Source organism: Limulus polyphemus, unplaced genomic scaffold, assembly GCF_000517525.1.
Source record: "Limulus polyphemus unplaced genomic scaffold, Limulus_polyphemus-2.1.2 Scaffold494, whole genome shotgun sequence".
Classification (NCBI taxonomy): domain Eukaryota; kingdom Metazoa; phylum Arthropoda; class Merostomata; order Xiphosura; family Limulidae; genus Limulus; species Limulus polyphemus.
The window spans coordinates 391,564-409,263 of record NW_013666104.1 but is presented as its reverse complement, the minus strand read 5'-3'; the positions used below and the strand labels follow the sequence as shown (position 1 = coordinate 409,263).

General features: G+C 31.3%; 1 protein-coding gene across 1 annotated transcript in view; it reads right to left on the bottom strand.

Annotated features, from left to right (window-relative positions):
• LOC106458625 (dopamine D2-like receptor) overlaps positions 1-7,347 on the bottom strand; it is a 61,298-nt gene extending 53,951 nt beyond the window's left edge. Inside the window, exon 1 of the mRNA XM_013918148.2 lies at positions 6,575-7,347. Within this exon, the coding sequence (XP_013773602.1) occupies positions 6,575-7,204 (630 nt within the window). The 5' untranslated portion in view covers positions 7,205-7,347. The remainder of the gene's footprint in view (positions 1-6,574) is intronic.
• Positions 7,348-17,700: the final 10,353 nt, after the last annotated feature.

The following is a 17,700-nucleotide window of genomic DNA, read 5'->3' as shown; positions in this document are numbered from 1 at the left end:
ATTGTCACTAACTTTCCTTATTTCATCCGAATACACTGTGACTCTTTTAATTTCATGCCTACTGTGTTGACTTCATTTTATATTTATTAATTCTTGTTTTTATTAGAGAACGCAAAACTTTTATCATTCTTCCATATTTTGAACTAATGAGTTTCTATATAGATAAGAGTCTGCTGTACCCGAAGGATTGAATTAAATGTGTCGTGCAGCTACACGATACTTTTCGATTTACTTCTCTAGTTGATTAAACCGAAAGACAAATGAACCAAAAGTAATACCCGAGAGATTATGAAATATGAATCAAACGTAATGATGCTGGAGCAGTGGGACCAGAGTGTGAAAACCTCCAGTCACATTTAATTACTTCAAAATCCAACCCTTCTTGCTGTAAAAATAACCTGTCACCAGTGCCATCAATTCGACAGAGATAATCCCTCATAAGTATTATTACACGTCGATCTAAAAACGAACTTCAGAAATTAAATGATCATTACTTGTATTTTGTCTAGATAATATATTTCATTCAATTCTTTGAGTGCTGCAGAAAAACTATTTTACAGAGTATTTTTCTTTGATTTCTTCTAGTCAGTGATATCTTTCAACGTGTGACATGTATAGAGTGTTTGGTTGTTTGTTTGTTTTTTTTGTTGATCAATCGTTTAGTTTCTGTATTCTGAGTAAATTTTATACTATACCATAAAATTGGCTTCTCCTTTGTATATTTTTAAATAATAAATCTGTACATTGTGAGTTTGATTTTGATATACTTGTAATGTGATACAAACATCTCTTATAGAATAAATGATTCAGTGTTTTTGGTGCATGACTACAAAGCAGAAATATCACTTTAAAATAATAATCATTGGCAAAATACTTTGCTGTTATTTTTCTAAAGATTATTGTTTATAGTTAAATAGTTTCTAAATACGTAGTGAGCAAAGACCATTTTATAAAAGGAATATTATATACAAGCAAAATACGAAAGTTAAAAAAGCTTTTACAAATTACACATTACGAAAAGTTTAATCGGAAACTAACATTTATGCAGAAGATAATGAAAACAATAGAACTAAAAGTAAACAGACACACACTTAAATTTGTGAGTCAAATATATATTCACAAAATCTTAAAGTGCCTGCTATATTTAATGTGGTTGTCTTCCGTATACGTCACAGGGTTAATAACGAGTGTTTATTCAAAAAGAACAAGCTAATTAATATCAAAATTTAAAATAATAAATACACATTCTTAGTTATAATTAACCAAATTATAAGAATCTAGTGGAACAGTAGAGTTATGCATTCATAACATTAATTCCAAATTGAAAGTGAGTGGTTTTATAGATAATTCAGTATTTCTTTATAATAATTTCAGTATATAAAGAAAAGTTAACTTATAAAACCATGGATAGTATAAATAATAATTAACAATAATTTTAAAAGAGTTATAGAGTTATCAAAACAAAAAACTATAACAATAAATTAATAAGAAACATGGTTTAGTAAAACTATTCCTACTAAGTCGTATAGTTATTTTTTCCACAAAACCAGAAAAATGTGCCTCACTTTTCAAATACCAAAGGCTAGATAAGTTCTATAAAACGTGTTTAAAGAGAAACAAAAATATTCCTTTATTACATAACGAGTTCAGAAAAAGGAAAGAAAACTATATTAGAGCGTAGAAATATAAAAACCACGAGGAAGAAACGTCTCACTGAAGTGAGTAGGAAACAGAGAGTAAGACTGAAAATTGAAACAACAGAAAGTTCTAAGTGCTGTTTGTTTTATTGGACATTTCCAATCGATAAGTAAGTGTGAAATGATAGAAAACAGCAACTGTTTTCGTGAACTCTGACGTATGAATGTTGCTATATAATATACGAATAAGCTCATTATATTACAAAACAGTGTGCACTTTATTTTTCTGAAAAATGAACACTGAGAAATTTTCGACGATAAGAAAATCGATGTGTTTTACTTGAACTTGATTGATTATTAATGAATGTTCTTAAAGGCACGAAAACAGAAAGAAAAACTATTACAAAGGATATGTTGTTATGTAGTGATCTGATACCTTCTGACCATAACCACGCCCTTGTTCAAATAACGAAACATAATTATTTGAATTCGTATTCTGCAATCTTCACATTCCAAATGCCATGGGATTAACTGGACCCGTTTCTATTCTTGAATTGAAATAGGTGTTTTGGAAAATTTGTATAAAAATTAAAATATACTTCAGCTATTAGAAAAACCTCTTCGCGAATAGTAAAGTAACTGTGGAATTTCAATTTAGATGCTGTAAAAGAAAAGCTGTATGCTAAACCCACCATACAGGAATATTAAATTGTTTCTCTCAAGGCTCTAATCTTGTAAAAAATAACAATATCTGTAATTAGAAGAAGAAGAAAAAATACCCAGACTAAACTGATCCTGTCAAATCAAAGAAGCTTGGCAATTTGTCTACTTCACAGAAATATATGGTTTGTTACAACTATTATCAGAAATTGCGCTTTTAATGTATCGTTACGTCTGTTCTTGATAAAATGGTCTGGATATAAGAGTATGCTATGTTTTTACAAGGTAATTTCTTTTCAGTTACTCTGTGCCGGGTGTGATCTAGTGGTTAGCTTGCCGGACTGTGAATACGAGGGTTCCATGGTTCGCATCCCGTTGCCTAAAATTTATATCCTGCACTTTGGGGTAGTGGATAATGGTCAAATAGCCCAAGAGTTGGCGGTGGGTGTTGTTGTCTAGCTACCTTCTCTCTAGTCTGTCAGTTCAAAATTAGGGACGACTAGAGCAGTTAATCTTGGCATAGCTTTACGCGTAGATCCTAAATAAATATATAATAATGTTTCTTATTGATTTCCTGTGTGTTGAAGTCGTGAATTTTCTTTCAAATCATTTATTGAGTTCTACAACACAATACTCAAAATTGTTTGAGAAAAACAATAATAACCATTGTCAAAGAACTTCTATGTATAACAATCATCAAACAACTAGTGAAATATGTTCCTGTATGTTTGTGTAAAGAGTTTGTAGGCATATTCCTTAAGCGAGGACTTTGCTTTTGGGTGAATAATTTGAGTTTGCGTGTAGTTGCAAGAACAGCAAAGATAACTTTAATATCATGTCAAATAATAAACTAAGGGGAGTAAATTTACACTATATGAACTAAAATCACTAGAAACCGTTAACACACACTTAACATGTTTTGGCAATTCTAATTTTTCATAAATTAAGAATGAAGTAGCTTTATGTAGAAGTTAACTTTAATACATATTTAAGGGAAACATTTCACTGCCATCGTACGATCATCGCAGTGTTTACAAACAGGTCCATAAAAGTGGCAGCCACTCCGGTTGTCAGTATTATATTTTTTCCTACTGTTTTTTAGAGAAGCATCAGTTCTATCATTCACATACCTAAATTAACATTTAGTTTTCAGATTTGGACCACGAGTTTATTCTATCTAATTTTTTTAATGTTAGTAATTCATATCTAATAAAAGCTTCACACAAAATAAAATTTAAAAACCAGTAAGACATGTAGTATAATTATATTATTTTGACGTTTATTGATGACATTGATTTGATAGTGTACACGTGAATTTTGTTACTTAGATGAGTTTATCATTATGTTGAGCTCAAAATATTCCTTTTGGATTATTCTTTAGTGGAGATCGTAACAGCCACTTTTCCTTTTCTGAAGCTCCACACACGTCTTGTGAAATGTGTAACGACCAGAATTCGTACATAGCAACCATCACACGCTTTAAGACTAATCTCATCTTCTGGGATATTATATTTTTTCCTGAAAGCTTTTACAGTCAATCATCATATTAATAAATCACGTTACTGACAACAAGTATAAAATGCTATCCAACATAAATGTTTAGCAACTGTAGTTTCAGAAGAGTACCAAGGTTGGTGAATGTATATAAACAAATTGTTCTTAACATATGACAGTAATTTTATTACTACATTTCGTCCTACAGACTGCCAATGTGAAATACCTCGCAGATTTCATAGTTAAGTAGTTTATTTTTAGCGCAAAGCTATACAATGGGCTACTTACGCTTTATTCACCGCGGGAAATCGAAACCCGAATTTTACCACTGTAAGTCATGAAGTTTATAGCAGACCAACCAGGGAACATATAGTTGATTAGTAATTAATATGTAAAATCGACACTTTATATAAACCTGTAAATTTCATTGGGTCTGTATATATAACTGTGTTACACACTACAAATCATGATTTATCAGTCTATATAAGAGTGTAAATTTAATTCTGCCTGTATGTGTAGCTTTACTACACACTACCTGTTGAGGTTTATCAGTTTATGTAAACCTGTAAATTTCATTGGGCCTGTATGTATAGGTATACTAGAATCCTAGATTGGATTTCTTATTAATTTATTAAAACGTGTAAACTTAATATATCTATATATGGAACTGTAAAATACCCTGTTTACTAGTGTTAAACATTAACTGTTTTATGTCTTTAGATAAGAGGACAAATTAACTTTATATGGCTCATTTTATATAAGTCGATAGCTTTGTCTTGATGTTGCTATGTCCTACAATTACAGTTTTTATTAGTTTCATATAGTTATACTTTGTCCTAAAGTCTATGTGTTTATCAGTTTACGTAAACACGTAAACGTTTCTTTGTATAGCTATATCATACCTAAAAAGTCATGTTTTTATATGTATATATATATATTTATATGCAGGTCAACTTATTGTTACGTAGCTTTACTGTATTCTGCACCTAACGATTGTATCCTTTGGCCACTTTTCAGTTGCATTAATTAACAATATTTTATTATATATTTAAGTTAATGTTCGAGATAGCCTAAGATTATTCATCTATCAATTTGTAACTTTAAAATAAATACAGATAAATTCATACATTATGATATTTGTAAGAGAATGAAAAAATTTTATCAAAAAATGAGCCTCAAAATTTAGTAGTGTTTAATACCAATCAACTCAAGCTACGAAATGTGCTACCTGAAAATGGACAAGTCAGTTATTTTACCTTTCCTTACGATCTTATTGTAAACTTAATTTGCTGGAGTTTCCTAGTTCTGGCACCCTGGAAATTAAAGCAATATTTAAATACACGCAAGCATTTTTATTTCTTAACACTTGTATTCGGTTACACTCACGTTATGAAACTATTATGCTTTTAAATACTATTTTAAACACTTAATGGCAATTTGTAGACAGAAAGCTTATAAAACAGAACTAAATATTTGTATGCGTTGGAATGAGACGTCACTTGCACGACGTATCATTACAGTACTCGAGCATGTCAAAATAATTTCTCAAATCCAAAAAAAAAAATCCTATCCTTGAGGTATTAATTTTTTACCATACTCTCTCAAATCCATAAAAATCCTATCCTTGAGATATTCATTTTTATCATAATTTCTCAAATCCATAAAAATTCGATCCTTGAGATATTCATTTTTTACAATACTTTCTCAAATCCATAAAAGTCCTATTCTTGAGGTATTCATTTTTACAATACTTTGAGCTCGCTGATGAATCAACAGAAAGATTGCGGACTCACATCTCTTAAAATTCACACCGCTTAAAACAAATAGCTACAACAGTTTAACTTGTTCAATTATTTTTATATGATGCTAGCTTTTTTGCTCACTCACATATAGTATTTGTAAACAACGCCTGAAATGAAATCTTAATTAGGAACTTATTTCTTAATTCACACGATTAATAAAATATTAAAATATTAAAATTCAATGAGAAATATTTATTTGTTTGTTATGGATTTCACGAGGGCTATCTGTGCCAGCCGTCCCTAATTTAATAGTGCAAAACTAGAGGGAAGGCAGTTAGGTATCACCACCCACCGCAAACTCTTGGGCTACTCTTTTTGCCAAAGAATTGGTGGAATAATCGTCATATTATAACGCCTCTACGACTGAACGAGTGAGCATATTCAGTGTGACGGGGATTCGAACCCGCGACCCGCAAATTGCGAGTCGAGCATCATAACCACCTGGCCCAATGAGAAATGAAATTATTGGCAAGAAACATTTACAATTTTCAAACGCTACAGAAAATAGACAGTCTGCGCTCTATTCAGCACGAGGAATCGAACCCCAAATTTTAGTCTTGTGAGTTTAGCTAAGACATTCAAGAAGAAACATGATATGAATAAAGTTGAAAGTTTTTTTTTAGTTAGCATTCTCCCACCATTATTATACTCACACCACGATATTTATAATTGTCAAGCGTAGAGTATGACTGGTGGGTCCTAGTGAATATAATAAGTAAAAGTGCGTGTTTGTAACAAAGTAGAAGGGTTACAACTGAATTATAAGGTGTTTCTGCAAGGTGATAGTATATATGTTTTGGATGATGGTTGGTGTCTGATATAGGGCAGTAGATATGTATCTATAGTTAGCATATGTTGAAAGTATTACAGTTTTATAAGGGTATGTCATGTGAAGGCTATCTGAGAAAAATGTAAGCCACTCTCGCAAATATATCTATAACTAAATAGGTACGATGATACATGATTGAAAAATATACTTACCAAAACGTAAACAGCAAAAGGCATGACTACAGCAGACACCAGAAGATCGGCAAAGGCTAGACTGACGATGAAGTAGTTGGTAGCGCTTCGGAGACTACGTTCTCGATAAACACTTAGAATAACTAAAATGTTACCAAAAACAGCAAGAACTGGTAGCAGAACAAGCAAGAGTGCCCAGTACCCTTTCACGACTTCAGAAACAGCTTCCGGAATTTCAACAGTTGAGGACAGTACCTCTGTCTGGTTGTCTATACGATTAGTCCAATTGCACTCATTTCCATTACCGACAACTGTAGAAAACCGACCTTCACTGTCCAGAGCCTCAGCAGAACCTAGCATAACCTCAGGCAAAGAATAAGTAATATTCGTTAGCCAGGTTTCGTTTAGCAAGTTAGAATTTGAATTCTCTTTAAAATGTCGTGATTGGTTTAAAGCAACATAGAAACCATCCGAAATAGATTTATTGGTAGACGGGACTTCGAAAAAGGACGATTGTTTTCCTTCATATAACCAAGGAACAGAGTTTCTTCTTGCTACAGTTTCATTTCTTTCTGATAATATCTCGTCCAGAGAAGCTGTAGAAGAAATGGGGATTACTGCAGTTCTGGCTTTTAGTCCTAATGATGCCATTGTTTATATTAAGAAGAACGGTGATTGTTGATTCAACGAACTGGCATCTACAGTTCGAAATAACTGAGAATGGAGTTTTTCATGTCGTTTGTTTAGCTATAACTGTACAAAATCTTAACTAATAACCAGTCGTTTACCTGAAAACAAATACGTGTCACTTTTTCTAATCACTATGTGAAACATACTTTCATAAGTTATATATATGAGCACTGACTAAATCTGATATAGATCAAAATTAATGTCTCTTGTTCTCTTTTTTTTGTAATATTTTTTGCGATACTTCACTAACAGTATTCGATCACTTAAGAAAAATCATTTAATTTTGACACTTTTTAAAAGTAATATGTTGATATAATGGTTGAGAACAGTGTCATTTTTCGTTTTATCTATAGTTTTTTAATACACCGATCGTTTGCTTAAGTGTAGCTAATAAAAATTACTTCAACCACGTTCGACTTTTAATTACACCTATTTATTTAGCTTGTTTGTTTCAAAGTTCTTCTTCTTCCAGAAAGCTCGAGGATAATCGGATCAACTTTCGAGTATAAGACCAATAAATGAAGATTTGTGGGTCTTTTATGTTCTCTTTTGACCGAAATATAATTAGTGTTCCCAGAGCTTAAAGATTCGTACAGTAACGAACAGAAGAAGCATTACTAGGATGAAATTGGGTGTTGGCTTGCACGATATTTCAAACCAGAAGTAAGAATAGGCTGTTGGAACTTGTTTGTTAGACTTGCATCTGAGCTTTCATCCCAGCTTACGGAAGAAATTCTGTAAAAAAAAATGAAAATACGTGTTGTGAAAATCGTATGAACATATTTAATTTAAATAAACAAATCACAGGCTTAAGATTAGTAAACAAAACAAAAATCATAACTTAATTTAATTCGTTGTCTTTCAAGCTTCTATTTTACCTTATTATATAATCACTCGGTACTCCAAATAAAATCAACATGGTACAGTTTAGGAGGTCATTTTTTAAGTTATGCTATGTATCTCCTATATCTTATGTTATGGTCAAATAATTATGTACCCAAAATAACATTTTTATTCTATTTATATGTGACCTCGGTAGGAGGCTATTTAGCAACCTCTATCCGTCATTTATCCGGAACTCTAAATAAGATCAACATGGTATAATATAAGAAGTCGTTTTGTAGTTCATGCTATGTATCTGATACCAAATAATCAACAACACGGAGTTTTTTTTTTATGTTCACGTTAATTTATAGGATTCTAATTTATAGGTTTCAGCTTTTCAATTACCAGAGCATGGTATAATGTGAGGTTGCTGTTCCTGTTTATAATTTGTGTAGCTTCGTTGGTAAAAATGTCCATTTTTATTTAAACTGTTTTTTATTTGTAAGAAGTAACAGCACTTTTATGTTGTTCTTAGAAGTTTCAAATACAGATATGTTAGTTTTTTATTGTTTTTGTGAACACGTTTCTATACTTAATATATTGCTTTTACGGTATGTTTATACTTAACTTATTTGTTCTTAATACTTTATTGTGTTCATTTGTTATTGCCATTATTACAAGCAGAATTTATTGGTGAAATAATACAAATAGCAATACATTTTTTAACTTTTTTATTTATTTGGGTCGGGAAAGGTTTAGTGGTCAGTCAGTTAAGCTACTGATCGAAAAGTTCGGAGTTTGATACGATATGCTACTAAACATACTATATACCTTCAGCATGTAGGTACGTTATAAAAATGACTGTCAATTCCTTAATTCGGTTGACAGAGTCCTTTTGACTGCCTCATACCTGAACCCAAGTATCTCTAATTTCGCATAAAGTATCGTTCACGTTCATTGTTAGTTTCTTTATTTATTCGATAAATGTTTGCGCTTCTTTTTTGTCACATGTAAATCTAACGTTAATTGGCTTTCGGCTGGGACAACGTAATACAAGTATCCAATACAGGAGATTGCTTTTTCAATGACCATAGCTAGTTGTTTTTCTTTAGTGCACTATCTGAACTCTGCGAAAAATCGAACTCCGTATACTTACAGCTGACCCCCCCGGGGGACTGGAATATAGAGAAAATAATACAATATTAACTTGACTGGGTAATATTGGTAGGACTATCATATACATGTAAATTAGGCGCATCTTTACATCAAAACTACTACTTAAAATAAGCAGAGCATCTTAAAACAAAATCTATATATTGTAAAAGTGTAAACATAACCTAACTGTTGTAAGACAAAGCATTGCTACTTGTGTCAGTACTACCAATGCTTTATTTCTTAAACTTAACACTATGAAGAAAGTGGAATACAGAGAGTAAAAGCGATCACAATGTTTACATATTGAAGATACTAGAGCCTTTTAAAACAGAGAAGCTAGAACTTTCAAAGTCCCTAGTAATACCCCTGATACACATTCCAAAGGACTACCGTAGGGTTATGATTGATTATTTCAGTCTAAAACTACAAAACATAAAGGTTAATTAAATTCCAGAAACTACGTACATTACATAGAATAGATTTAGAAAACTAATCGTGTTCTAATATACATCAAACAACTAATGATGTTTTATATTACTATATGGTAATTTAGTTAATTACATCATTAAATGAGGTAAGTTTCTTTAAACTTTCCTAAATGCTCAAATGAATCGAGATAGTTAAAAGTAAAGTTAGTTGAATAATTTTTTTGCATAGTGAATTACTATAATTTCTTATTTAAGATAACTAACTATGCATATCATGGCTAAAATAATTTTAAAATATCGTATCCATTAGTGAAAAACAATCTCGTATAGCAAACTGACTAGAAATACTTAATGTTATAAAGCAAAGCCCATTAAACCTAAACCTATAATGATTAGAATGGATTGAGCCATTAGTTGGGTATCCTTGCTGCTAATTATATTTTCGAGCGCAATCCCCTTAATATCTCAATATGTTTTGGCTAGATTATAAGATTTAGATTAATCCTCAGTTCTACACGGTTAGTCAACAATGCAAAAGAATCCTTATAAATGTACTAATAATTAAAAGCATTAATGATTTTGAATATATGTTAGATATTACTTTTGTTTTTCACCAGGAGTGAAATTGAAAAGAGAATCTTTGACGTAGAGGCCTAATGCATTCTTTGATTCGCCAAACCCTCTACTGTGTGTTACAGTTTGTGTGTTCAAAGCTCATCAGCACAGCTTGGGTTAGCAAACCAAATAATTACCATTAGGCCTCTTATAATGGTACATTGCATATAATATCTATATCACACAGTCACTCTTCAATTTCACCTCTGGTGTAAAAGAAAAGAAATATTTAACATGTATATATATACACACTCATTAAACAGTTGTCCCGCTGCAAAATATCGAATGTTGAATTCGACGAAATGTTGTAACGTTATTCACATACCTAAATTATGTTACTATATGGTAAAGTAAAACGTACTCAAAAACCAATAGAAGCATTAATAATTATTTAAAGAATAAGATCAACAAAATTAAAACTAATTATATGTAAAGCATTAAAAGTAAAGAAAAATCGTATTATAGTGTTCACTCCCGACTCGTATGATATTTTACAAGATCGCGACATAAAACTTTGCAGACTATGTAAAATTTGGCTGCATTTCTCAACTGTCTTTCGTTTCTAAAAATAAACCATTTATGTTTCCACCTTGAACATCAACTAATACTTGAACAATAATTACTCCACCCTTTTGATTTTACACCATATTACACAAACACATACATATAGAATGACTGGAAAAAATTTAAAGCAAAACTCCTGAACATTATATAATATCAGGATATCAGGAATTTATGTTCGTTGGTATATTATCTGATGTATCGAATTCTTTAGTAGTTATTACTGTATCAAGAAAACGGTACACATATTTTGTTAACTTACTGTTTATTAAGATTTTTTTTTGTCTTTCATGATAAGACTCAAGAGATAGATACATTTTTTTAATATTTAAAATAAGTCAATATGATTATTTCAAAAAAAAGAAAGAAAATTAGTCAACATGTAGCGAACCGTTGGAATTTACTGAAACTGTTAATCTGCCTGCCGAACTAATGGTTAGATGAGGTTTCAATTCATTTCCATATATCTTCATCAGGTCTGATATGTTACCTTGATAAATCCTGAGCATGTTAATCAATTATTACAGATTTACTGAGCTAATTAATAACTTAGACATGATACAGAGACAATAAAATCGATTGAAACGTCATCTCACGCCAACTTGTCAAGCTGGTTATCAATTTCAGCAACAACTTTCAGTGAACCTTTACACTATTTATAAGTACATATTTTGCAGCTAATATTTTTTGGAACTTATAAATGATTTAAAATATACTATTTAGATGTGTGTAATTCGGTAAATAGCGTATAGAATTTCTTGCGACAATCTTACAAAATATGACATAAGATCACGAGTTCTTATAAATCAATAGATATTTACTCGTTCGATGAATGACACATTTTGTTTTAAAAATTTCAAGATAAGTTTGAGGGAGAGTGAGTGTCATACCCTTTCAGGAAAACAGAGTTCCAAGTTTTTCCTGATTGGTCTTCAAATATTTTATAATTCTATCCGAATTATTGCATTATGCAAGGGCTAAGTAAGTTATATTAGAAGGATTTCGAATATGCAACTCAACAAGTAATGTGACAATCACAGAAGATACAAAGTATCAAGACTAGGATTTGAAATTTTTTGGCGTTTAATACGTAGTGTGATACCACACAATTTATCGCTTTTGTGAAAAGTGTGGCATTTATAACAGATGAGAATAAACAAACACAAAATTTAGTGGGGAAAAAACAGTCCATTCCAAGCAATAGTATATAATATAATCCAGAATGAGTTCAATCTGGAAATGAGGCCAAAAGAGTAGGGACTCACCAAGATAAGGCTTCCAGTCAACCTTTAAATACCTCAGGCAGCTAGAAAATGAAACCAGTATTCATGCTATTCTATATGATAAAATCGTTGGACCTCAGCGCCTGTGAATTTTTGTGCAATCGGCCCATTGAACAAACGCTGGAAAATCGTCATCCTCCTATGCTAGATGGATTATGAAAAGCCAGCAGGAAGTAATGGTTCACGTGGGACATGACAGTTTTACGACGGAGAATTTTCAACAGAAAATACTCTAAAGAACTATTGTTCCGATGTATGTTCATCAGATAGAGCATGAGCGGACATGGCGACATGGACTGTAACGACGTGTTGAGACTCCAAGACTGTTTTAAATAATGTACTGAACTCCCTCTCTTTATATATATATATATATATATATATATTTCATAGTCACTAACTAGCTTTGTAATACTCTACTGGATTAGACAGAGAGAGAACTTATTTGAAATTGAAATTTATAAGAACTGTAAGTACTATTGAAGATAAGACCGATTAAATCACAAACTGCTAAAAGTTTACATTTACGCAAACAATGCATGCCGTGATGGAAGTGATGTAAATTGATAATCTACACTATAAACAAATATTTTTCCCCTCACACCATTTGTACACATTCATAATTTAATAATACGAAGACTGGATAATGGATATATAAATGGATATTTATCACACTTGCTACTTTAATCGATTTTAAATATGAGTGCTGCAAGAGGGATCTTTCTGGAACTTGAACTACTAGACAATTAGTACCCTTGTCCACAACTGTGTTATCGAATTTCAATTCTAAGCACTATAGATATGTAATATGTTTGTGATTTTTAACTTACGTTTTCACTCTTGTTGTGCTTGTCCTCCAGTGTAAATTTAAGTGTATTCCTCAAAAGTGAAACCATGTACTTTTCATTAATTTCTGATGGAAAATTATTTTTTTTCTCAATAAATATCTTAAGATTTACGTTTCTTAAGTCTTTATCCCAATTTGAGATTTCAAAGTAGATAAACGCAACTATCGTAACTTTTTCATAAACTGTTGCAAAATGGTTTAAAAGCAGCTTTATGAATGAAATGCTAAACACTAAAATGTATCATAAAAAATTCATCACGTTTCTTTCATATTTAAACTTAATTAATTTCTAAAGCATAATTGCGTCCTACTTAATACTCGAAAGTAATTAACCAACAAAAAACTATTGAATAAATAGTTTTTGATAACATTATTCTCAAGCGCGTGCCAACACCTCCCTCTCACGGACAAAGAAAGGTTTGATGGAGTATTACTCCTCTTCTCTTATCACTTTAGCAGAAAAACACCCATCAGTCACAAAGCTCGACAATTGGAGAACAGCAAAGAAACTTTCGGATGAATAAATCGTTGAGTCCTTCCATACTCAAAGTAACAAATCACAAAGAAGTTTCGTACCACTTGAATAACTACATTTCAAGTTGAAAATTCAACAGCCTTTTGTGAAACGAAATCTATTTAAGTTCATAAACTGCTGCTCAGAGAGATATCGTTTTATTTGAGACTGTTTTAAGGTCACTAAGAAAAATGTTACTATGTAAATATATAGATAGCAAACATCACATAAAAGTGTCAGCACCCAGTAAACCAGGATTTCTAAAATATATCAATAACAAGTGTTGCCTCTTTTCTCTCGAGGATGCCCAGCAATTATTGACAAAGAAATCATAAGAAACATAAGAAAGTAAATGATAAATTCAAGATGAAACGAATTTAAAACGATTACAAAAATTTATCAAAGGAATATAAAGAAAAATAAATATTTGTACGGCTTTATATCATTAAATGGATTTCAATGGCTGCCTATACATTTTTATCAGAGCGGTTCAGTTGATAAAAAAATAAAGATAAGTCAAGTTTAAGAATGTTAAGTAAACAACTTACTTATACTTTGACTATGATTCTTATGTTGGTTTAAATGAAAGATGTGTTCAATAACTTTTAAAAGTTTTCTTCCATTATTTTCAGTAACAACGTGGATATTTTGTTTTCCGGTTATGACATATCTTACTCACATACATTTGCGTAGGAATTAGTACTTATAAATCCATCATTGATAAATTTGCGTCTATAAAGAGGGATAATCGCACTTTTTAAAAACGATTTTGATATCGTCGCAGATACAATACATACATCGAGCTACTGGTGATATCTTTCACACCCCATACATTGTGCATAGCGATTTCCCGACCGTTAAATCTACATCATACATAGTCGACACTGAAAATGTGTACTGGTGATATCTTTAACACCCCATACATTGTGCATAGCGATTTCCCGACCGTCAAATCTACATCATACATAGTCGACACTGAAAATGTGTACTGGTGATATCTTTAACACCCCATACATGGTTTATAGCGATTTCTCAACAGTCAAGTCTACATCATACTTAGTCGACGCTGAAAATGTGTACTGGTGTTATCTTTTACACCCCATACATGGTTCATAGCGATTTCTCGACCGTCAAGTCTACATCGTACGTAGTCGACGCTGAAAGCGTGTACGTTAGTACACATCTTCTATAAATCTATAAAACCATTTCTTTCAAATTCATAAAAAAGCGTAACATCCTTAATTATGCATCACTCTTATTTATATGCATACTGAGTGTACGTTGCTAATTAACTTTAATACCAAATTTCAACTTTCATAATTTTTAATTACTTGAATAACGAAATTCAAAATCAACCTTAAATCTGTATCATTCTTACTCACATCCAGAATGAGCGGGTTTTAACGACCTATTCTTATTTTATTTTTGTCAAATCATCATTCAGACTAATAGACAAACAAGTGAAATATTATTATTCACCTCCAACACTACGTTCAAATATATATCTTTGTCAGTTATACTCAAAGAGTGAATGTTAATCAATATCAGAGTATGCTATCTAAATAGAGCAAACTGTAAATCAATCTGGTAACGAGTATAACTAATTATACTTATATAACGTTCTTACTTATACAGATTAGAGTGAATTAATTTACCTGTCATTAGGCATTAATATTAGGTCTATTATATCTTTAATACATTATTTTATATCTTCTCCTTTAAGGATTGTCATGAATTAGAAGAATGTACAATAATAATATTTCAACCACGCTATATTTGTTATATTACCGACTACCGTTTCGCTCAGTCCAGAGTTCTTTAGGCCGGCTGGGACAACAAAAAAACACAGCAGTGTTCGGAAAACTATTTATATAAGCCATTTATTATACAAACAATTGTATGATGTGAACATACTAAGCTAACAATGCAAAACAATTTCTATAATAACAGTACAATAAAAATAAATAAAAACCAGATATATTAAACATTCTAATCGATACTGTTGATGAAGCTAACATTAACGAAATAAAAGAGTATGGTTTGGTCACAGAACATGTAAGCATTAGTTGTTATCTAAAAGTACAGTCGTGGATTTAATTTGTGTTGAATAACATAGCTACAGTATAACCGTGTATAAGCAGGCCTTCCCAAGATCTTCCCTAAAACCGTCTTGTGACCTAAGAAAAACCGTTAAACGGCTCCCGAGTAAGGAACATCACATCTGAAATAAATTGTTACAACACATGTTTGTTTAGGTGTAAAGTCAAGTAGCAAGACATTATAATGAAATGATATTTTCTATGTAGGTATAACATAATAAATAATAAAATAAATGAATATAATTGAATCGTATAATAAATAGCTCGAACATTGACACTTCATTTAAAATATAAGTGTTAAATATAATAAACAGAAAACAATATATTATGTACTATGCGGTCTGTCTAATACAACTAATCCGAATTTAACTAACCTCTATCACACGTGGAGCAGGCAACGCTGAGTAATGAATAAACTTAAATCTTTTTTTTTAATGTAAAAGTAAGCACGATAAAATTACAGAAAATGAAATTATAATATGATTTAGAAAGAGAAGTTACAGTAATGGTAAATTTGGCTAATAAAATAGGCAGTAAAAACTAATACTACTTAACTAATTACGCAGTATTACACCACATATGAAACTATTAAATATCTAGTATTACCTATATAACGGGAGGTAAAAAATGGTGGTCGATACACTAAAGCGATTCATTATTTCTTTAAACAATTTTCAAATAAATTAAAGTATAGACGTGAACGTTTAGGAAAAGTTATGATGTTCTGTGAAACTTCTAATAATCTCATAATTAGGAGCAAGAATATTGTTGAATTTCTCACAACACTGAGCGAATTGTGTGTTTAACACACTATGGGAGAAACCGCGTTTGTGAAAAATACAAGTGAATTTACAAGCTCTGTACAAGTCTTGTAATGTAGAACAAATTATATTATATCTGATAAACTATGAGTAGTAAACGTTGTAACATAACTTGTTAGAAGTATTTGTATTCGGAAATGGAAAGTTTATAACTTAAATTTGTGTGTGTCCATTTTATCGAGAACTTTGGTTTGTTGTGCTAGCCGTCCCTAATTTAGCAGTGTAGGACTAGAGAGAAGGCAGCTAGTCATCACCACCGACCGTCAGCTCTTGGGCTGCTGTTTTACTAGTGAATAGTGGGATTGGCCGTCACATTATAACGCCCCAATGCCTGAAAGGGCGAGAATGTTTGGTGGGACGGGGATTCGAACCCGCAACCATCAACGCAACGAGCGCCCTAACCAGCTGGACACTGCGGGCCCTTGAAAACTTTGACTTTCGATGATTCATTAATAGTGCTGTTATCTAAACCCAGGAAGTATGCTTTGTTTTTAATGACAGATTTGTTTTCAGGGTAAGTTAAAGTTAACGAACTTGTTCCGTTGTGTCAAAAAAACCTTCAGAATTAAGTATAAGAATAACATCAGTATTTCTACAAGTACAACTGATGTACGAAACTTTAATAGAGTCTTTTTTTTATTAATATTTGTAATGTAAGAAAATTCCAGTTTGAATAAATATAAATCTGTAATAAGTGAGATGAAGTTATCTCTTATTGTAGTTTCTTGTATTTTTTGAAATACACGTTGACAAAGTTGCACAAATGTGTTCACAAGTTAAACATACATAGACTGAAATAATTTGTGTGATATGAATCATTGGCAATTTTAATGAGTGACATTATCATAGAAAGTTATGTGTTTACTGACGTAAAGCAATATTTACAGAATTAGTAAAAATCTCGAAGTTGTTAATGAAATAATCCCCTTGATTTTGTCGATAGCAAGACTAATGTAAAGATAACTGAAATCAAAAGTTTCTAGTGTTTTAGCTTTAAAGCCTTTAATTTTCAATTTACATTCAATGATAACGAACGTATTGATATCAATGCTCTCTTTAAGAATATTACAATAGTTGTTTAAATGCTATTTAATGTGAGAACATTAGTTATTAAAACTGACAGGTCCTAAGTCGTGGCTTCTTTTTAAGCCCCAACAATAAGTCTTTTTGTGTATGGTGTTTTATTTAGTTAGGAATCTACAATAATTTAGGTTATTATATTATCTTTACATAAAGATGTGATATAAAACATTTACAAATGAAAACAAAGTTTTTAACTATATCATCTTCGGAAGTGATGACGTGTTTTTTT